This window comes from Bombus fervidus, chromosome 10, assembly GCF_041682495.2.
Source record: "Bombus fervidus isolate BK054 chromosome 10, iyBomFerv1, whole genome shotgun sequence".
Taxonomy (NCBI): domain Eukaryota; kingdom Metazoa; phylum Arthropoda; class Insecta; order Hymenoptera; family Apidae; genus Bombus; species Bombus fervidus.
Genome location: NC_091526.1, coordinates 7036525 through 7060588, shown reverse-complemented (window position 1 = coordinate 7060588; position 24064 = coordinate 7036525). Strand labels below are relative to the sequence as shown.

At 41.3% G+C, this 24064-nt stretch overlaps 1 protein-coding gene across 5 annotated transcripts in view; it reads right to left on the bottom strand.

Annotated features, from left to right (window-relative positions):
• The window catches only part of LOC139991333 (uncharacterized), a 75386-nt gene that overhangs the window by 8003 nt on the left and 43319 nt on the right, over nt 1-24064 (bottom strand). For 3 of the 5 annotated variants that reach the window (XR_011800794.1, XR_011800793.1, XR_011800797.1), the window contains one exon: nt 8745-18832. Coding sequence is in view for 2 of the 5 variants with exons in the window: in XM_072011304.1 (XP_071867405.1) it covers nt 18765-18832 (68 nt within the window). In the remaining 3 variants the exon portion in view is untranslated. Of the gene's footprint in view, nt 1-8744; nt 18833-24064 lie in introns of those variants that run through there. The other 2 variants (XM_072011304.1, XM_074111919.1) reach the window with 1 other exon arrangement.

Genomic DNA, 24064 nt, shown 5'->3' with positions numbered 1-24064 from the left:
GGTGGATTTCGTGCCGAACGAGCTGGCATGGATCCACCGTGTCGTCGACGGTGTTTCCAGTTCAAGGTCAGCGGGAATCTAGGATGGGTCGCATGTCGAAGGAACCGGAGCGACGACGATGTATCGGCGTTCGGTGGTCAGCCACATGGCGAATTAAGGGTCAGCCCATTACCGATTTGACCTCGGATGACCCGGCAGTGTATACAGAGCTGGTTGCGTGCTGCTTGATTCAATTAACCCCACGACACACAAACACGCGCGCATACACGCGTATTGCGTTCTATGCTTACGCGGACGCGTTTGCACGTGTGGGACCGTCGGTCGAGTGGTCGAAGTGCTTCGGTCGTGGAACGAAGCACGACCGATGCCACGACAAATTGGCGAACCTCGTTGTACTCGTGAGGGAATCGTAGAGAAACGGGGCTGGTGGGGCGAATTGAATCTCAGATACGACAATTAGATCGTAGAAACGGGTTTGAGGAAGAAATCGTCGAAGAGAATGTAGTTTTATGGGAATTACGGGAGTATTAGTTTAAATGCCCGATTTAGGTTTTAACTTCTTGAAGTTTATGGGTTTGATGATTAAGGTGTGTATTTTGTATTTGTAAAATATACAAAATAAAATATTCGTCATAATATTTAGTAGATAATATAAATACCTATATCCTGATTCATTGTCATTCATGTTCACAAAAATACGGATTTCATAAATTATCGATGATACCACTAAGTTAGATTCGTGACTTTAAGTTTTCATTTCCTACGATTATCGTATTTCTTGCTCTATAACGTCTAATATAATATTTTTAATTTCGCAAAAGTGAAATACTTCTCATTTTAAACATCAGTGCAAATATATATAACCACGTATCTCCAAATTCAGATTTTTGTTTGACAAAATAATTGTATCTTTGACTTCGCAAAAATTTTAAACAACTAACTCAGTTCAATGTCTTTTACGTTACTAAGACATCGGAAAGGAAACGAACGAAGAGAAGAAACACACGTGCCTGTCAAGTATCGAAAAGTGTAGAAACCCGACGGTTTTCGCAGTCCAACAACGGAACACCACGGTGGCAAATTACAGGCTAGTTTAATTCATATATATATAGATATATATATAAATGTATATATAAATATATATAAATTGTTTCAAATTAGTGGTTTAACAGGCGTGTCCAGTATCATTATCTAGAACGTTAGCGGCAGGACGTGGGTGTTAAAACAGATCAGAAAGTCGTTCGTGGATCGATAAGGTTAAATCGCTCTCTCGTGTTCCGTCTGCAATTTGCGAAAGGACCTCTTAATTCGATGTGGTTTTCTGAGCTCCCCGAACCGACCGTCAAGCACGAACAACGTGTAAATATGTAACGAGTTCATTAGGCTGCTGGTCCGGCGAACTTTCGTGCCCCGCCATAACGGCGATCGTCCTGCTAATTACGGTTTCACCGAATTTCCGCGATTAACGACTCCCCGAGTCCACTTCTTTTCCACCTCCCCTTCTCCAATGTCGGGCATCGACGTCTTAACGACGAACAACCTTCAATGATGGAACTGATTAATCATGGCTGTCTTTACCCTCCATCAGTGTAACCCAGAATTAAATTTCGCGAAATAAGTGTATGTCTACCTGTGTTTAAGCGAAGAAGAGCGGAAACGCTTGAAGAAATATATTCACGAGAGCCTGATGCAAACGCAATTAATCTTATCAGGCGTTTCGTGTAATTTTATATTACTATCCTTCATCCCTTTCTCTTCGATAAATAAAATTCTTATAACATCGTCGGATATATGGGCCAAATATCATATCTCGATCATATATCAATTTTTCTCTTTCTCAATGTTGGGTAACCTTGGCCTGACAGCACAGAGAATTTATGTTTATCGTCGTTGCAAACAAAAATTTCATTTATCCGATGCTCGCTAATATTAGAATTATCAAAATGGTCAAAATGATTAATTCGTAATTTTTTATACAAGTTTTATAATTCTCCTATTGTACATATACACTGCACATTATTCTTTATCCTTACATATTTTGATCTTTTCTTTTTACGCAAGTTTTCTATTTTAATCGTCGGTCCTTCTAGCGTTAATTTCTCGTATATACGTATATAAGCGAATAAACGAAATAAGATTGAAAGAAGCTATTCCGTACAAGTCTGTAATGGTCTAATTGACGTGTGATCTGGAAAACGAAGAAAGAAGAGGAGCCCTTAGGAAGAACCGAAATCGTCGATCTCGAAGAGACAATCGGCTGGCGCAATCAGTATCATGTTTTCCCCCTCGGCTGCTTTGGTTCCTTTTATCCTTTTATGCAACGTTAACGCCCAACAAATGGACCTCTCGACTTCTATCGTGTCAACGCATTTGATAAGAGGCGAGGTCACCCGGTTACCAGTCAACAGATGCGTCCAATTGGCCGGCCTAATGCTATTGCAGCATAGCCGGCAGCGTACCAAGCACAAAAAGTATACGTGCATTCGCGTTACCAAGAAAAGTATCCTACCTCCACGCGAATCCAGAGAATATAGCCTACGAAGTAAGTAAATTGAAGAGGAACGCTGTTATCCGAGTTCGTATTTTCCTCTGATTCGAACTAGTTTGTTGGAACAGCGATTTATTTCACGGAAAAAGCGGTGGAACGAGAACAAGAAACGAGCCGAGGAATCGTGCGAACATGGGTTTCTAGATTTAGATTGCTCGTTAATTCAGCCTTTACTTTGTGTTACGACAAATTGGCTGGCGTTAAGATTCAGGAGTATAATTCAAATTGAAGGGTTCAGCGAAGGGAAAGTGATATAGGTGATGAAATTTTTAATTTGAGGAGAGCGTGAGCGTAATTAAATTGTGATATAGAAATCAGTATGCCTTCAAACATTAACCCTTTGCACCTCTATCTTTTTACACGAATAGACGTGAATAGAATCGATGATCAGAGCAGATGCAAGATATCATTTCGAACAGTTAGAATACCTTGTCTTACGTAGACGTAAAAATTTAGAGATTTATAATAATCTTTATAAAAATCCCTCTTCTAGGAAAATATGAATACACAAATACGGTGGATCATTTCGTGTACTTACATCACAAAAAATCCATCAATTATAATTTCTCAGTCATTAACGTGATACTTATCATACGTTACAAAATTATCCTTAAATTATTGTAAAACGTGTCGTTCCTTTTTTCTTCGAAACTTTACAAAGATCCATCCTAATCTCTAATTAAAACAAAATTTAGCAGCAGAAAAATAGCCGAGACTTTTTGTCGTCACCGAAAGAAACCCACTTTCAGACGCATTAACTGAAAGTTACACGACACCCTGATATTAGTATTCGCGAGATAAAACTCGTTTAATTCCCATTCCAGCGCGACAATACGCACTCAACTATGTATGCGTGCATTAACGTGTATGTACATACGTAATCCTGTTCAACGAGCATCCTTAAGTGTAACTTAACTTAACGCGTAATGCACCCTATGATATTAGGGAGAGCGCGTACGAACGAACGAACAATGTGCATGCGTGTGCGACGATAGTTTATCCTTTTTCGATGTACTGACTTGAACCCATCGTCGTATATGTGCGTGAACGCATTTACGGAGCCTTTCGCGTTTGCACTTCAACCGACTGCTTCTCGCGCACCACTCTCCCCATCGATGCTGCGTTCCCTCACCCCCTGGACCCCTCATCAAACCCCTCATAGCCTGATTGAATCTACTCCGCGTGCGGCTTTTATTTCGCGCCGTGGAAACCCGAGCCAATCCGTTCTCGTTCCACGAACTGCGGCGCGCCGAAAGTCACGTTTTGTTACTGGAGCGTCCGTCGAGATTTTTTCAATTAGCCGCGTCTATCCCCCAACACGTGAAAGTGCTTTTGTTCTTTTCGCGGACGTTGCCCGTCGTCATGGTATTCCGCTGTTGATGGGAATGTCCAGGAATCGCTGCTGTGTACGATCCTTGTATCTTTGGTTTTTACAAGGTAAATTTTAGGGAGAACATTTTGAGGAATTTTTAGTTTCTAAGGGTAGATAGGGTTTTATTGAAAGTAGAATGTAGATTAGTAGAATATGTTTTGAATTATGTGGTAAATCTGGAGGAAATTTAAAAGACTGTTTAAGAAATTTCCTAATTTTCAGGGTTGAATAGTTTTAAGAGTTTCCGATTAATATTAACGAGGATGGTTAACACAAGCATTTGCAAGCGACGAGGAATGCCTTCGCTTGAATAAGAAATAAATAAGACTCAGGTAAGTAAGACTTTTGAAGAGTTTTCTAAGAAATTTGGAAAGAATCCGTAATTCCGCGGGTTGTAGAATATTAAGGGTTGAAATTAATTATATTTGCTGCACATAATATGATGTGTATCCTAGAAGATTCTTCATATCTATGCTCTGTGATAAATATAAAATCTCGCGAGGTTTTAAATAATCTTTTAAAAAATTTCTTAATTCACACTGACGCAACTTTTCGACTAAAATAGCTATAATTCGTGAAGGTAAGGTGAATATCTGGAGAAGGAGATGAACCGAGGGTTTTCAATCTAGGACATTCGACTGCTCATGGGATCGTCGAATTGCGGAGTCTGCAATCGTACCACGGCCCGAAGTTTTGATGTCACAAGTTTCTCCTGGATGTCGAGAGTGGTTGTTAAAAGGAGGTGTCGCAATCGTGGTCGGCCGAGCCACTGTGCTGCTGTAGCCCTGGACTGCGCAACTCCTCGTCTTTCCGTAATCTCTTGAATATACGAACGCGTATTACGTCCTACCTGGTGTACACGCGACGTGCGTGTGTGTCCACGTGCTTTTACAACTGGAACTCGCGTTATTGCGTTCTTGCCTACGCCGCGTGGCAATTATAATTTTCGAGGTTTACGGCTGGCGAGTGCGGTTATTTTTTTCATTCTTTCGTTTTTGCAGTTACGCTGCGGATTCCGCCGGCTAAATTCGCGTTGAACGGATTTTACGCGTACAACTACCACAGCCGGGGCAAATTAGGTTCAATTATTTATTCCTGGAACCGAGGAGGGGGCGTTCAAACTTGAAACGTCTGCTAGAGAGCTCTCGTTTCTACATTCTAATTTCCATCTTAATAGAATCGCTTCGAAAACTCTATATATTTCCCATTTTTTTTTCCACAACTTAAAAAATACTCGAATAATTTGAAGAATTGACAACGATAAGAAAACAGCTAGAGTATCTAATTGGTATTTACTAGAAGAAAAAGATAGCTATAGGTTTCATGTTCAAAAGTGTAAAACTTTATCACTACGAATATTAATCGGAATTTATAACGCGTTTAAGAAGTCATTTGATTTTGATTCATTCTGTGTTGATTTTCGTTGATTTATACAAATTGGTGGAATTAGAACGGATATGGAATCAAAAAGAGGAGTTGTTTCCTTATTGCTACCCTTCTAAATATTATCTCCATTTGGTTTTCAAGAAAATCTTTATTTCCACTGATTTGTAATAATAGAATCTTAATAACGACTTTATAGCCACAAGCCCGAGATGCGTCGCTATAGAAGTCAAATTGCAAATTAAGTCCGTTTATTTGGTGGTCCACGCGTCAGGGTCCAACGAATGCACTGAACTGGAATCGCGCGCTGTCCCCACGGAATTCGTCGCCGCAGAAACGTCGTCGGTACACAATGTCACCCTCCTGCGACAATTAAACTATCCCATTCGACAAGTCCCGATTCCAAGATCAGATTCTTTTCAAATGCATTCACGCTCTATGCGGACACGCATTTGCCGCGTGAATGCGTACACATAATCACACGTGTGTGCACAATTCTCTATCCGTTGGTCATTTCGTTCCTCTAATTCCAATTCCATTACTGTATTCATTAGAAAGTATTTTATGATGAGGTTGATGTAATACCTTCACATAATCATTGGTCATTAACATAGAGACTATAGTTGACGAGATTAATTTCGAAGTCGCTAAATCAGGAGAATTCAACAGCTTCATAAAAGGGATGGATTTAGAAATAGAATTTTATTATGATTATTAATATAGTGACGACTAATGGAGTTCTTAGGTATGGGAAAATTATTTATTTATTCCTTTGAAGAAGGGGGTGAGTTTACATTAAATGATACTTATTTAACTTAATTTAACTTAATTAATATGGACATTCTATGGACAATAATTAATATGGACAATATTATTTTACCATGATTGTTGGTATAAATCATGGAAATTAATTCCAGAATTGTCAACCTTGGAAAATTTATTTATTTCTTCGAAACAAGAAATTTTTTTTGAAATTTATTATAAACGATACTTGATTAAGACGAGTAAACTTAATTCTTTTAAGATTTCATAATGGATTTCTAAACGTGAGAAAATAATCCCAAGACGAACGAGGAGTCACGCCATGACAAGATGATCCCAACGGCGACCCACAAAATCCTCCGTGGGCAGATCGTATTAGGCTAATGTACATAAAGCCTGGTCTTGGGAAGAGAGGAACGCATAGGGAGTCGGCAAGAGAGACTAGACTAGAGAAGAGGGTGAGCTTTGATTGGTCCATTGAGGACACGTGCTGGCAACCCCGACGTGGGCCAGCCCTCTGGCTGTGCATCTCGTTACGAACTCATTCAGGAACTCCAACGTCGCCAATGACGGAATCAAGTGGGATTGTTAACGGGGGCACCGTAGGTGGCTGGGACAGAGAGAAGGCGATAGAGATCAGGACCTAATGACAATGACGATATAATCAGACAGGATAATTCACTTTACATGATCGTCACGAGCCAGTGCGGGATTCTCCAGTCTTATCCCAACAGAGAACCGATTCCAACTCAACGTTCCTTTGATCCCCCCAAAAGCAAATCACATCGTACGGATGCATTTGTACGATTCTAGATCCCCATTGATAAGGTTTTCGCGAAGGAATAGATGTTGTTGGATTGGAACCAAGAGGGAAGGGTAGAATAGAAGACTCTTGAAAGCGGTCGTAATACTGCTACAATTAGATTAGACGTGCATACGTATGTGTGTATATGAGAGACGAAACAAAAGTAGATGAAATAGAAGTGAGAAAAAATAGAACGAAGGGGAAGAAGGAGACGGAAAGGAGAAAGAGTAGCGGTCGACGTTCCCATGTGTTCCTACGAAGTCGATCAACCTGGTTTGTTCGAGCGAGCATGTGGGCCAACAATGCCCACTTCGGGAGCAACCGCGACGCACTTCACTTCGTCCATTATTCCGTCCACGTTTCCATGTGGCTGGGGTGCCGGGGGTATTCCCCGTTGCCAACAACATCGCAGCCAGAAACTACCCAAGCCTTCACGGTACACGAAGAGGGTTCTCCAGCGCACCGGCCACTGTTGAAAGACCCTGAAGTGCACTCCTTGAAATTCGCTACGCGGCAAGTAGCGTCGAGTCGGATGGCGCTACCTGCGTCCTCGAGCGGTGATGAAGTCGAGGGAAGCCCTTCAGGCAGACAGAGGGGGTTGGGTGACCAAATTTTTGGTTACCGCCAGAGGCTCGTCTCTTCTTCGTCCGCCGCTGTCCTTTCGTCAGCCGCGTTTCTATCTACTTTTCATGCGTGACTCGGATTACGAGTCTGCGGTGTTGTGGTGCTCGCTGTAATTGGAGGATCGCCTGTGCAAATGACTTTATTGTTCGGTGTTTTCAGTCACGTATGGTACACTGTCTTAGTTGCAGATATGAGAGAAATATTTTGGAATAAATTCGATTACTAAATATGCGTATGAAATATCTTTTACTGGGATGTTTCATTCTATTTTATTTTATTTTGTTTTTCCTTTTTTCAGGGAATTTTTGATTTAGTGTTTAGAAGAATATTTTAACACAACTACTTACTAGTTACCGTACTAGATGAAACTCTTGTGTATTTTAATCTTACCTAAAACTCTTTGTACATTCTAAAAAATTGTCTTGCATAACATTTTCAGTAGCTTAATGAAATGTGTATCAATTTTAAATTCGTTTAACTGCGTTCCTAACCCGTGTAATTTATCCAGAGCGGCCATTTTCCGATCCGCAACGACAGTTTCAATTCTTAGCTGGTTGGACCCTCGAGTCTGGCTCTCCTTTAGATCGGTTAGAGGTGCGGGTACGGATGTGAAAGAGAAACGTACGTATGTACATTCGTTGGTAGCCGAACGAAGGGTGAAACAATAAGCGACGAACGACAATGAGGATTTAAGTGGCGACCTCAATGATATCAACTGCACGCTGGAATAGAATTCAATTGAATTGAAGGAACAGCAAGGGGAGTCCTCCTCCTCCCCTCTACCTTTCTGTCTCTCTTCTGGACAACGTTTTGTAAGCACTTCATCAACGTGTTTAGTACTTTCCGCGTAACAACTTAACGTCCAACAAAATTCTCAAGCTTCAAGCTTGATTTATGTCTTCGTTGCTCATCTCGAATTGAAAATACCCGATAACCAACCGTTGGCATACGTAAAGTTCTCAAGACCGATGATCTAATCGATTCTCAAGGCTTTTCATTAAAATCTAATTGACATATTACCGTCTTACTCCGTATCATCGAGATTTCCTTGAAACATACCTGGTTCCTAGATTTTATATTGCAATTTCATAAATTGATAGCTGTCAATTAACTACACAAATGAGGCGTAGGATTATCTAAGGATATCTTCGATTGATAGAAACGAAGATGTACGTTAGAAAGATCTAGCCAAGATTTCCACTTTTCATATCGAGTTTTGTTATAAAACTGTTCATTTAAGGGATAACTACCTGGTAATCCTCTTCTTCTTCAAGCCATTTCTCTCGCAGGAATATCAGGCGTCGTTCTCTTCTGTATATCGCGCATGTAGATGTATATGGGAATCGGTCGAGTGTTTTCAGCGTCGATCCGTGACGCAACAGCATCATCTACATAATTAATAGAACCGTTTATGCGTCTACGTGTAGCTACAAACAGGGCTGGCATGTAGTTAATACATCGTGTCGGGCGATCGCGCGCGATTATGATTTCATTGCTAAAAGCTATATGAGCTTTATCGGGCCATATAAAGGCATTATCAAGCGTGTATCCAGCCATTAGCTGAACACACGCGAAAACAAATAAACAACATGGAAACTGAAAACATCAAACGCGATCCATTCGCATCGACTTTCTTTATGCATATAATATAATAATGTTTAAGTATCGTACGACTTGTAATATTTATTATATCGCGATTAAAATGTAACAAATTGTCTCTTTGACGTGAGACAACCATTTACGATTATTAATTCTCGTTATTTTTAAACGATCGTAGCATTTTCGTCGATGTCTTCATCGTAGGTAGTTTCGTTTCTTTAACCTTGGTACACGAAGAACTATGAAAGACGTATCGACCGCTATGGTGGCGCCATCTCTTCAGGAAGTGGCGAACCAAACTCTCGTGCATACCAGAATCGGTTCGTGCCGGCGGAACAGAGGCTTTATCCCACTTTATATGGCACTCCATAAAACCTCCAAGTACCATGACCCGCATGTACGAGTCATATTCGCGTCTGAGACTTTGATCGAAGTTTCGTTAACGAAACTGCACTTTTAGCATCGCGAAAGAACCTCTAACGTTACGATTTATACACACAGAATCGATGTTCGCCTGATTCGTCAGAATGGACCTAATGGCATGCACCTCGGCTAATTGAGTCCTCGATTTTAAACATAATTCCGTGTCTTAATGCAGAACGGAATATCGAGTAGTCGATTGCTAGCAATAACCCTCATTATGTACTTCCTTTTCATAATATCAAGCGGTTTACAATTTACCAGAATCGCTCGAACGCTTATTCCGAATATAATCAACTTCCACGAAACAAATATCGTACTTTTCGACTATCAAATTTTCCATCGAAAATTTTAATTACGCGAGAGACTTTACGTTCGAAAACTTTAATTTAAAGCATAAAGTCTGGTATACTAATATAAATAGAGAAAGTTAAAAATAACATTCATATATTTCTAAAATTCTCAGTCTCACCCAATATCACCGAAATTGCGTATTCCGTTGAATAAATATTTCGAGAAAACCCCATTATACGTTTACGGAGAAATCTCTACGCCTCCTTAGCAGCACCAAAGATTTAAATTATTCCATCGAATAAATATTTTGAACAGCCAAGGTCCAGATCACTCCACCGAACAAGTATTTCGAAAGGATACAAAGAATATATTCGTATAGATGCAAATCACAGCACCAACAAAAGTAATTCATATATCCATAAAGAAATTGCTAGCCTCACCCAAGGCCCAAATTACTCCACCGTTAAATAAATACTCCAAGAATGAAATTTATCGTCGATTTCGATCACTACGAATAAATGTCCACGTGCTCATTGACCAAAATCGTCGACACCAGGGACCACGCTCGAGCGTCTCTCTTAGCGTCGATGAGAAAATTCGTGTGCCATAAAAGTCAAAAGCTTGACGTGACGCAGTCACTATTTCATTTTCGCCATAGTCGAACTTGGTAAAGATTGGCAGCGGCGAGTGGCCCGAAGAATGTCGACGGTCGTTTTCTCCGTGCACGTATAGACGACATCGCGGAGCTGGCGTGTATAAAAGAATCGCGGCGGAGAGCAACTTAGAAGGCGACGACGTCTGTTTAAAGTCGTCCCACGGGCACCTACGATCCTGTTGGAAAGGACCAATGACCGAACGGGGGCCCATGGAAGGAGCCAATCGTGCTATAGGAACGCGCGGTATCCAGGACTCTCGGTAAAAACCATCAAACGAAGCCGCCGGCATTCACGGAAAGCAGCGACCCTGCTGCACCCTCTCTTCGACCGTGTCCACCTTGCGTCCTTCCTGCTGCATCGACCGCATTTTTTCCGTTGCCATCGATCGTGCCGTTCACCGTTCGCGAAAAAGATCGTTCGGGGGAAAGGAAAGTAATCCCGGTACGCGGGATAGTGCTAAAACTCGACGTAGCGGTATCTCGCGATGCACTCGCCGGCTCTTCATCCTTTTATGTTCGCTCTGATTCTGATTCCGAGAGACTGATTCGTTTAAATCAGATCGGAATTTGCAGTGCGTTATTCGGTTGCGTTATTGCGAGACCATTTTTATTGTGCGTCTATGCAAATGTTCTGGTTATCCAATTTTATGAACTAGGTTTCCTCTACATGAGGATGGAAAGTTGGATTTACTTCCTGGGGAAACTGGAAGAAAGCACGAAGCGAAGGTATAAAACGTTTATCGGTCGTTTTGTTAGCGACGATTCGCTGCAGCGAATTTTAGATCATCAGTGTCAATAAACCGCAATTTTACTGAAATGAAAGGATTTCAGAAAGTTCCCTTTCACTCTTCGTTTCTTCAGCCTCTGACTTGGAAATGGTATTTGCTCCATATCTGGTGAACGTTTCCCTTTTTCCGACGGATGGCAATATCGCAAGGGTTTTGTGATAGACGTTCGCTGCTTAGACACTTAGGACGTGTTATAATTTATTAGCTGAATTCGCAATTGTTATGTAAGAATGTACAGCTGGACTTCTTCTTGTCCCGTCGACTGCATTCTCGCCGTCGCATCCATCATGCCGTTTACTGGAAAAAGCCCCGTGAAATGAAGACAACCGACGCGACGACCGGCGATGGTTAATGTATTATTCTCCTCTTCCCGTTATGGTGTTCTTTTCTTGCTAAGTTCTTGCATTTAGCGCCGATTATCATTAATACGATTAACACGAGCTTAATTCGTTCGAATAAATAAAATACATAGTCACGGTAAAGAAACAAAAAAATTAATATTCCCGGTAATATTAATAAACAAAAATCGTCTGCTTAATACGAGAATAACGGAAGAAAATTACAAACATGAATACAACTCTTGGAATAAATAATGGTAAAGGAAGAGTCTCAACGATCATCGGACGATCCAAGGAGTGTCTTTCGTTTCAACCTCCAAATCTCGAACCCGAAGACAGTCCTCGATGGACTGTCATTACGAGAAAATAAGGCGAGCTCTAATGTTAGGGGTCTGTGGAACTGGTTCGGTTCCAAAATTCTCAGCAATGGAACAAAGGACTGTCACAAGCACGCCATGTACTACCGAAACACGAATCACAAGAATATAACCAGAAAATTGAGAAAAATAAATTACGAATGTTAAATGAAAGATAGCGGATCGTATTGAAATTGCAGATTCTGATAAATAGGCAAACCATAACAGCGTGACAGCCAATGGGGATAATAAAACTGTTGTTTACGATGCGAAAAAGTTGCGCAAAAAGGCTTATCGCACGCTGTGTATTTCTGTCGATCGAAGGGATTCGCCGGTGTCTTTTTACTTCTGTTTTCCGCGCACCAAATTGCTGTCCGATAATTTACGAGAAACCAAGGCTTACCACGGTATTCACTTAGCACCACTTACGCCACCGGTACGTAATTGCATAGATCAATTAGGCTGTCCTTGCCGTTAAATTCAAGCGGAATTAACCGGTAGCAAAACTAACGCTTTTACGCTATCTGGAAGAATGCGTTTACTATAATGAACCACTCATTCCGATTCTCCTGCAACGTCTTAATTTGTATACAAAGGCTAAAAGGACAAACGACATTTAGGATTTGCACTTGCATCGCGCAATAGTGCACATGGATGGTTCGATTGTCATAAAGATATCTCGAGAATATTTTCATAGTTGTTTCATTCTTATATTAGACTCGTTACTCAACTGTTGATTTTTATCTATTTATGAAAAATTTAAGAGCACGCAAAAACATAATGAAATGTCCAAAGTGCAGTACTTTTTATAATATTAAGTAGCCGAAAGAAGTCTTTACTTAGGTTTCATTTCTTCAATCGTATTTATATAAAAATATAAATTTTCCTAAATATCTACAGTCTACTCGCTACGTATACCTATGAACTTCCTGATACATCGTCTATTCTTGATTGAAGTAAAAATTCAACATGTAGCAGCAGTACAAAGCTACTATAGAGGCAAAGATGGAAAGAATAACTATACTACGATGAAAAGAAACTAAAAATCTACAGTTTTGTTACAACTGTACAATTTTTAGCTTTCATCTCTGGCTTTCATTGCTAGATACGATGGGTATAGTTTATCATTTTCGTTATCTTCCGATCGTCACGTCCGCGACACGGGCTACGTTTTATGAATTATTATTAGATTATACCAAAGGAATGACACGATATCCCACGACTGGTGGGTTCACGGTGAGCAAGTGCACAACAATGTTGAACCATCGTCGTGTTGGTGTAATTAAGATAAGAATAATGAACTTCTAATGGGCACTCATCGACGAAATGTAGGCATAAAACGACTATAGAGAAGATTAGAAAAGTAGAACGTTTACGTCGCTTATTTAGTTAATTATTTCGCGTTGCGTAATAGACAGCTCTGTCGTGACGATACATGCCCGTTGTAAAAATACTAACTTATGCGATGTAAAACTCATCGGTAAATATTATCAATCGACACGGCGAGGATCGATAAATTCAGAGCGGAAGCTAACACGTATGGCAAATTGTACACGCTTCCTGTCTCCTTAATTGCATATTATGCAACAATATACGAGTGTAAGTATGTTTGAATCAGTAACCTGGCCAACAATCGATCAGGCATAAAGACGTTAAATTGTTTCTTCGCGCTACTTTTTTAGTAAATTGACATCATCGTTGAAAAAAGCAGTAATTTCTGTCATCGAATCACGAGGTGAAGATAATTGATATATCGTCTGCTTGAATGTAACATGATGTTTTTGGAATAAATTATTCCTCCTTTGTAAAATATTTTCCATATTTATAATTACGTTTAAAACATACATAATTTTCGTTGAATATAAAGAACACGTGTTGTCGATGGTTCATCGTTATTTGATCCTCGTCATCATCTCTCGGTGGATCGTTAGGAGGCATCTTCCGGTTCCGTAGGGAGTCGACAAGAGCCGGACAAAACACCATAAACCATATTAAGCAGACTCATAAACTGCGCCTTATATGTGCCGACACATGCCGTCTGATTTCAAATCCCGGGAAGCAGCTCGATCAAGCTGCTTCTGCCTTGATACATAGCCGGCGTGTGTCGTATAATATATATTTATTGAGACAATAAACCGCAATTATGGCCATCATATAACTCGCTAACTAACCCTTTCGTAGTCTCCCTTCTCTTTTCTTTTCTCGATATAGAAAAAGGATTTTTTGGTATCCATCGCTGGCGCCTCTAGAGTGATGAAAAATTTCTGCACAAAAATATAAAGTAAGATAATCACTTGGATGATGATCTTCCTCCTTTCCTTCTTTAACTCACTGGTTTTCTACTTCTCTTCCTTCATGTGTTTTCCTTAATAGAAGAGATAAACGAGAAAAGATTTTTGTGCAATCATAGCCGGCGCCTTTAGACTGTTGAAGAAATTTCTTCACGCAAGAATTAAACGCAAAACCGTGTTTGTGCTACAACTTTTTAAATTCAATCTGTTTTTAACTCATCAACTATCTCGGAATTTCTCGTACTTTTTCCTAATACGAAGGTGGACGAAAGAAGATTTTTTCGGTACAGCATCACCGACGATTCCTCTCTATAAAAGAGTTAATGCTAGTTAAAGTTAAGAAATTCTTTGAATGATAATTTTTTAAGTCAAATTCTCTTTCGTAAGAAAGTTTGTTTTCAGCTAATAGAACAAACGATTATTCTTGTTGATCGTTTAACAGCGAAACAACATCAGGATCAACGAATTAATCTGAGCCTAACGACGAGCTCGTTCAGGAGAGAAAGAGACAAAGACCACGAGACCCTGGAGCCCACAGCTTCGGCCAACGGATTTAATGATTATTACCGCGCCGATGATTGCACCATAAAACAACATATTGCTGTACCTGGAACTCCACGGCGATGAAACTTCGGCTAGCTCGTATAACCTCCGGGGCGATAATAGACCTGCCCTCGTTTCCGGTTGTTCTCTACGCGCCGCCGTCGATGCTGCACTCGAAGGTGCAAACGTCACGGTTTTACCACTCGAACATGCTCGAGAACAAAGTTTAGAAAATGGTCGAAGGTGTGACGAGTTTGTATGAACCAAACGTCGAAGGAGAAAAACATGGCTGGAATACTACAACGACTATGGTAGACCAGTTTTCCTGATTTCACTCGCTCGTTTCGCATTTGCCATCAAATCAGAGCCGTACCTTTTGAGAAGAACGACTTCCAAACGCGGTTCGAAGTTTATTAATTGACTACATTTCCATGCAAATTCACGTCATTGAGAATATAATAAAATCATTGTTGTACGAGACACGTAAAAATATGTTGGTAGTGAACAGGACGCGTATAAATTATGGGTTCGTATACGTATTTTCTGCCAGTCTTCGTAGAAGATTGTTTCAACTATCGATATCATACAAAACGCTATATTTTCGATATTTTATATATTTTTTTCGTATCACGCGCGCTCTGTGCAATTTTGTATTTTCAAATTTCTCATAAATGCATAAAAATCTAAATTCTATTTGTTAATATTCGCATGATACTCGTTTCCAAGAAGGTTGTTGTTTTTTCTGAACGAATTCGCGGGAAGACTGGACGTGTGGGTGCCACGGCTCGGGTCTCGAATCACACGAAACCCTACGGTTTCGCGGGAATGAGGTAGGCCGTCCTACGCGCGATTTCCGATGAATTTTTAATTTTCCCCAACGTACCAAAGCCCCGTATTAGTCAACACACAAAGACTGGCTCTGTATCGCGTGTAAACGCGAGCCGTATATTCAATTAATTCAGGGCGGATGTTGTAGGCCGGCGATACAGCGCAGGGGTCGCTCCTCATTCTCGAAACAGGAGAACAACCGCGTACACAGTGTGGTTAATTAATAGGAGTGAAGACAGAAAGTATGCACGCTTGTACTGCACACAACAGAGAGGTAAGAAAGCACACTGGCGAGATGTTGACCGGCCTTCCTCAATGACAACGATCCCTGCCGATGAAAAAAGATTCGAAAGATCGATCATAAAAAGAAAAACATAGTATACGATAATTAGAAATTAGCACCTTGCCTTCAATGGCGTTAAAAACTTATGTTTTCACCCTCTTGTTTCTACGAAAGTTGTGTGGCTGCACACAATATTTAGCTCTTCGTAAATCTTTCAATTTCTGATAAGAAGAAAAGTGTAGTGCATAATACTAGAAATTAACATTTTGCCTGCCACGATAACAGAAAATTAAATTTTATTAACCCTGCCGGTTCTATGAGAGTGTACGCTTACATATTCAATCCATCGAGGACAATTCAATTTCTTTGAAAAAAGATTTTTCATTTTTATTAAGAAACGTTTCAAATATTTGCTTTAACGTAGCGTTGTATAATAATAGAATAGAGACACTGATAAGTATTCCAGAATATAAACGACCCACTTTGTCTAAAGAGTCTGTAAAATGTATGGCTATGGAGGATTGAAGTTGTACGAAGTAGAATATGACTTCGTCAGACAGTAACGATGGAATTACAAAGAAGGTTCAATCGATTGGCTTCTAGTTCAAAAATCTTTAAATAAATCGCTCGTCTATGACATAATATCTATCAGAAAAGTTCAAGACAAATGTTCGTGATTATTAAGAAAGAGTTCACAGAAGTAAAGTATTACTTTGCGTAATTTAAAAAAATTCAAGGGTCGGCATGAAGTTCCCAAGAACCCACTTGGACACAGGTGCAATTTTTCTTTGACCCATATTTATGACTTTAAAACTCCCCATAAAAAAAGAAGCTAAACCTTCCATTCGAACGGAAAAGAATGAAAGATAAACGGCGTCAAATTGTCGCATGTTCGTCGAAGGGACAATCGAACGCGGCGGACAAAGGATAAGAACAATCCTGAAAACCGGGACAAAGAGTCAGGAAAGAAGGGACGAAACGTCTCGACAAGGTGAACCGCGTGGAAAGGAGGCAATAGCGATCGTAGAAACGGGCGCAATGCCACAAGAAACTGACTGACTAACTGGTAATTAGCATATTTCCAGAATATTTCGGTGGCACGCGATGTTCCGGTAACTCGTTCCGAAAATGCGAGGCCCTCTTTGTTCGGATTCCAGTGAAATAGGCGGCTCGACGAATACATACGATATAGTATACCAATTCTATTTTAATACCTCTAAATATGATCGCGAATTCAGTTCAGGAAACTATTCTACCTTTCTTTCGAACTTCTTTCTTCGTCCTATCGGTTTTCATATTCGTTCAAGAATATTCAATTCCTTCCTTTCGATCTTCTTTCTTCAATCATTTTTCATATTCGTCGAAGAATAATTCCTATCTTGTGCAATGCATTAGACAAGTACGATGTAGCTATAAAATCTAGCAATATTATTTCAATATATCTTCAAATGTAATCGCAAATTCAATTTAAGAAATTCTCTTTCCTCCCTCGTAAACTCCTTTCTCCGTCCAATCATTCTTCCTACTTGGTCAAGAATTCTTCCCTCTGTCTATTTTATCGTTGCAATCGATCTTGCAAAATCAGCCAAGGTCGATATCCTAACCGATCATTCGCGGAATAATCATTCTTTCACCGACGGTGGCCGATTATCCGTGTCGGTAATTGAGCTTAATTGGCCATCGATCTACGTACGATCTTCGGGTGGATCTCTGTGTTTTCCCGGCGGTGGCGTTCCAGGCCAGCGTACAGTCGACAAAGAGAGATCGTTTCGTTACGAGCCGCGATTATTATAACGCTAATGACACGATGACTCAATTAGAAGGCAACGTCCAATCGGAATTCAGGCGCCTAGCGTCTCCGATTGTCTCCGTACGCCCATTCACGATCTTAAAGCCGTGCTTGTAAGCGGCGGAGCATGATTTCATTTTCTATTCGACTCATCCTGTGCGACGCCGAGTTGCACGTGGGCCGAACGATCGTTGGAGGAGCGTGGCATCACGAATCTACCGTAGCAAGCGAACGCAGATCGTATCTGACATTATGCGCACGCTATTAGGATGATTAACGGTACTCGTGTGTAATCGAGTCACGGGGTATTGTCCGTCGAGTGTCACCGTTCAATCTCATCTTCCTTTTCGATCGGGTAAGGTGTGACCCCACGACGCTTTCTCGTCTATTGCAGCTCCTTTTCTCGTTTTTTTTTTGATTACTATAATGGCATAGAATAAATCTCTCTCTTTCTCTCTGGTTTTTCGTGGGCGAAGCTACCGCTTTATTTTCCAGTTACTCGCAATTAAAGTGTAAGAAATGATACACAGTCTGCACGATAATGGTTAGTCATTAATCCAAGTGGAAGGATTCCCAGAGTTATCACTGGGGGAAATAAATGACACTTTTTTTCATCGAAACCATGTCAGAAAATAGTGCACGCTCTCCATCAATCACTCGGTAGCGTTGTGCAATAATGTTCTCGATAGAAATCTTCAAACCCGGCTCGCCAGTCATTTTCTGAAACATCTAAACATCGTTATTCGTAATCCGTCAAATGGATGATGTAAATCAATCGTAGGGAATACCGAGCCACGTTTCGACGTGCGAGGATTGACGTGGCAGAAAGCTGTTCGCGGCGAGGAACAAATTGTAACGTCTGAATCGTCGTTCGTAGCACGCACCGGATTCACGATTTTCGTCTCGGGACCAACGTGTACGTTCAATCTTCGTCCTCTCTTTTATATTTCCTTTTTCTTCTGGCACAGAAGAGAGCGAGCTCATACCCACGTTAGTAAGTAAGAAACGAGATCCTTCGTTCCGATTTACAGGTCGATAATTTCGTGGCTCGCGCTCTTCTGGGAAAACCGCGGAGACCGACCGCTTTCACTCCACGCCATTTACGATTGGTTCAAGGTTCTCGTTCTCTTTTTTCCTCTGTCCCTGTGCTGCACCTGCAACAGGAAAGAACACGGAAACGTGATTGCTGTGTCGGCGCCCTGCACATGCAACGTCTCTTTCTCTCTTTCTCTCTCTGTATTTTTTCTTTTTGTCTGCTAACGACGAATATGAAGTACGAAAAGGAGAGAATAAAGCAAAAATAAAATAGAAAGAAAAATATCCTTTAACGAGACGAAAGAGCAAAACAAGGGTTCCAGAATATTCCTCTTTTTTACTTCCAGAGAGGAGGACTGTTCATTACCGCACGCTGTGAAAAATAAAATTAATTGGTCATGAACTTACAAACAAGCCCTAATCGCTGTCTTATATCGCTGCAGGAAAACACGTAGCTCGTTGGCCGCGTGAAAAGTAGAGAAAAAAGAGAAGGAAAAAGAAGAAATGTGAAAGGCACGAGTTTGAGGAAAAACGCGCGCTCCGATAACATTGGTTTGCATTGAAGAGGAAGGTGGCAGCTGATGTGGCACGCGATCTGAAAATTACGGTCACCATCGATCAATAGCCGCAAAAAGGAATCAACGAAGTTTCTGCGCGGACTGCATCAATGGCTACGTTCCTTTCCTTCCCTTCACGGCTTCGTTTTGGTGCATTTGGTGCGACGATCACTTCAACGAACGTCTCGCGTTGCCGTTCGAGCGCGATCGTATTCTACTTCGCAGAAATGGAACAGAAACTTGGTACTCGAAACTATTCCGATGTGTACCGTTTCTTGTTAAATCAATTCTTTTAATGGATCGTAACCGTGTGTGAAACGTTGATTAATAAAGTGATACCGTTGTATCTAATTAATAATTAACGGTATCAATGCGCTCGTCCATGTAGAGATCGTGTGGATTAATCGGACTTAGGATGGGGCACGCGAAAAACACATTGTCACGTGATTGTTATTCCGGAGTAAACGACAGAATCACGCGATCGTCGGAGGAATCTGTCGCTTGTGTTTATCAATCCTCCGTTTTATCCCCACTATTACATCTAGAATTCAACAAAGATTCACGAATATTGATAATTATCCTTTAAATTACAAGCAGAATTGCGTAACGTCATGTAAAGCTACTATAAGATAGATCAAGTTCTTTTTTTGTTCCTTTTTTTTTTTTTTTTTTTTTGGCTCACCAAATTTTCTGTGAAATCATTAGCCTGGCTATTGATAATTATCTGTAATGGTTAGATCCGTGGTATCGACAATCCCGCAAATTTTTTCGTCTTCGACGAGCTCTTCTACTTCCCACGTGTTTCAACGTACCCCGTAATTTCTTGTACTCGAAAGGAATTGCGAAACGCTTTGTTCGGTATTGACAGAGGAGAAGGAGATTGCGCGCAGCACGGTTAAGCAGTAACACAGAAGAATGTAATTAGAGTTCTCGACATATCGATGGCCGATAACCCGATTATTAGGACAGGAGCAACAGAGGCTGCTGCGAAGTGAAAAGCCAAGCCAACGATGTTGCTGCCTGTAACGAGGCATCGATAGAAACATTTTCTACCCGAAACGGTTCCTCCGAGCTCGCAAGTCAATCGAATCTCGGGAATTATCAAACTATGTGGCTACATCGAGGTTATCGGGTAGTTGCAATTTAGAATGAACTTTCAGCCACATTCGATCATTTTTCCTACGTAATCACGAACCCTCGATGATCTTCAGAAACGATCAACTAATAACGTCTTCATACTGCAAACTATAAATGTTAGAAACAACCTATAAATAAATGTAGGATGGTTTTTCAAAAGTACGAAATAGAATGAATATTTCAAAACTTTCCAATGAACATACGAGACGGTTTCAAAGATAACCAACTTTCGATAACTAGCTCTGCCACCCCCACTTACACTCGCGATAGCGGTTTATCTTGGCGTTTCACGTGGTCCTAAAACGAAGGCAATGCTAAGTATATAGTGGACAGGCTTTCGTCGACAGCGAGCAGCATTGGAGGGGCGAAGTAGTCGATGATGGAGCGACGAAAGTAGAAGAAGAAGAAGAAGAAGAAGAAGAAGAAGAAGGAGAAGGAGGAGAAGGAAAAGAAGAAGAATAGGAAGAAGAAGAAGTAGAAGAAGCAGACGAAGAAGAAGAAGAAGAAGAAGACGAACTAGAAGAAGAAGACGACGACGGCGATGAAGAAGAAAAGAAGAAGGAGGAGGAGGAGAAGGTTGGAGAAAAAGTGTAGATAGAAAAAAAAGAGGAGGTAGAAGAAGAAGAAGAAATGCCTAACGCCGATCGAAGAGACGGAGCCCCACCTCTTACGAGAGCGATGCCGTGCCGGGACAGGCCCGTCGAATGTTAAGGAGACGCGGGGAGCGAACATAACCTCACCTAACCTAACTTCACCTCCACTCTCGGAGGCCGCCGTGCGGCCGGCGATCCCGCGTATGATTTCCAGTCGAGCTCTCATTGGTCGACTGGTCTGTGCGCGGTTACCGCCTTCGCCATTAAACAAAACCTTGCGAGAAGAGAGCGAAATTAAAAAACGAAGGGTCCCAGGCCCTCCTCGATACGTTCTCGACCTTGCCCCGGCACTGTTTCGGTACCTCTAAGCCAATTGCGATTGCCTCGCGACGTGTCGATTCACTTACGCACCCCGTCAATTCAACTCGATTATTCTCGTTTCCTCTTTGTCTTCTCTCAGGCTTTCAACCGAGGCGCAAAGTGATTCCATAGGATTCTTACCGTAGAAAGAAAAAGTAAAATTTGATCTCATATTGGATTCGAAGGGGCTGTAGAATTATTCGATGGTAAGTATATTTAAATATAAATAATGTCATTGTTTTAATAGGTCTGGAGCAGAACGAATTTTAAGGAAGAACTTCTTAGGCGTGGATACTGGTTCTTCTGTACACTTACGCTAAGTGATACTACAGAAATAGATGAAACTTAAATTTCCTAACTTGTAATTAGAGAAAGTTAATGATAGGAAGTATGTACGCAATACTAAGTTCATGAATCGCAGCTTGTTAGTCGGACGAGTCTAAAACCCGGAACGTTATACGTTCTAAGATTTCTAAAGATCTGCGAATCATCCCTCTGATACACGAATCTCGTTACCCTCAAGTTTGATTACGAGACTTAACGAGAACGGCACGACGCTCTCTTCCTATCCCAAGACAGCTGGTCGGCTGAAAAGGTTTCGTTGGTCAATTTTCTGGCCGACAGATTCGCGAATCCGCGTCGCGAATATGCTCCCTCGATCTAAGCCCTCTGCCTCACCCTCCGTCCCTCTCTCGTCTCTTTCTCGCCACAGTTCAGACTCTCTCTCTTACTTTCTCCTGTTGCCCCGTAATTGATATTATTATGGGCCGGTGAGGCCCTCCCATTACGTTATAAATGTTACACGGGTCGATTACCGCTCTTTGTTCCGGACATGCTTACAATGTCCGCGAACAATGCTGGACCCTCTTCCTCCCCCGCCACAATCTCTTTCTCCTCCAGCAACTCTTTCCACGGGCGGCATCGCACATGAACGTAGAGGATGGCGACGTCGACGACGACGAGGAGTTAACCCTCGATTTAACCGACGCGAAGATACGCAGATAAGAAAGGATCGGAGCGGATTGCTCGTTGGCCCACGAGTGAATGGTATACGTTCGACCACCCTGACGCGATGTTGCAAATAAACAAATTTCTACGCGATACGTTAGTTTCTATAAATTATGGAAGAAATAAAGAAAGTTTCGGATAGAATATTTTCTCATACTTTTCGAAGGAATTCGTATATCTTAGATGGGACCGAGGATGGTTGCACGTGGCTTGCTCCCCCGGCCGCCATCTTAAGATGGATCCAAGGCAGGACCTGCTGCTCTTCTACTTTTTTTCATGCTCCGTTCGTCGTCCTAATCATTGTTATTACGAGCGGTCGCCCGTTCGCACACGTGCTTTTTTTCTTCTTCCTTCATCCCCCTTGCATCCCTCGCTGCTCCTTTTCTCCTTCCCCCCGTGGCCCCCTTATCCATGCGATAGATTTCGGTCAGGCCAATTACATTTTTTCCTTGGCCGTGGAAGGAATAAAACTATGATACGGATCGGTATCGCGCCCGTTCCCCACCTGCCTCGTATCGGCGTAACCTCAAAAGAATCTGCCCGTTTGCAGTAAAAAAATGAACAAGTCGTAGGCGCGACAGACACGCCTGATTCTAATAATCATACGGCCGGTTCATTATCTCATGACCCGAGCCGAGCGTAGCAACTTTTAATGTGTACGCGGGCGCGTTAAGTTTGATGGCCGCCCGTAAAATCGTCGCGGAAGATACCGATGGCGCGGCAAGCAATTTACGCTCATATCGTATCGGGAACATAATCTCGTAGAAAGGAAAAGGAGTGGCGAAAGTGTAACAATTTCAGAGAAGGTTTAATATTATTTCAACAATTGGCCAGTTGAAGAAAGCCATAGGTGCTATCAGCTGTGTGCTCGCCTTTCTAAATTTATTTTGCTAGATTGGTATAGTTGAAAGTAACCTATCTTTAGCGTAATTTTTATAATTATTCGAATGTCTTTATGAAGGGATTTTAGAAAGGCTCAGAGGTTGCGATCGAGACGAAATTGTAACATTCGATATGTATGTGTCGTATAAAATATTGGGATCTTTAACCACACAATCTTTAACGGTAGAACTACCAAAGTTACAACTTTTACAGTTACAATTTTGCGATCAGTTACAAACAAAAAGTTACAATTGGAACAGTAGAACGAAATCTATCGAAGTGGTAGATTTCAAATTTCTTGCGTTTCTACGTGCAGACCATTTTATTAAGATTAACGCGATGGTAAAATTATTGAGATGGAAACTTGGCTCACGTCATTTTCATTCTAATTTCCACAGTATTTAATTCTAATTTCCAGTGTATGGTATTTATATTTAGATATATACTCTGTTATTAACTATTTTAAGATTAACTTTTTCTGATGAAAAGGAAAGAATCACAGCCCTCCCCCTGTAAATTTGATTTCTCTTGTCCGTCCCTAATACATCCCTAAAGCTTCATATCGAAGAAAACATTATACAAGAACAATATACTGCATCGTACAAGAGCAAAATTTGCAAAACGCCGCGACAGATGATCGATACGATGGAGCTTTCTCTCGACACGCTTGAAATTGACCGCGCAATCCGCCGATTCCGGACGTTTCTGTGTGAAACGAGGGGAGGGCGTGCCGACTTTCTTGCAAAACGCAATTCCGCCGGCAAGAAAGTGGAGCGCGCTCGTTGTAATGTATTCACGCGATTTTCTGCTCGTC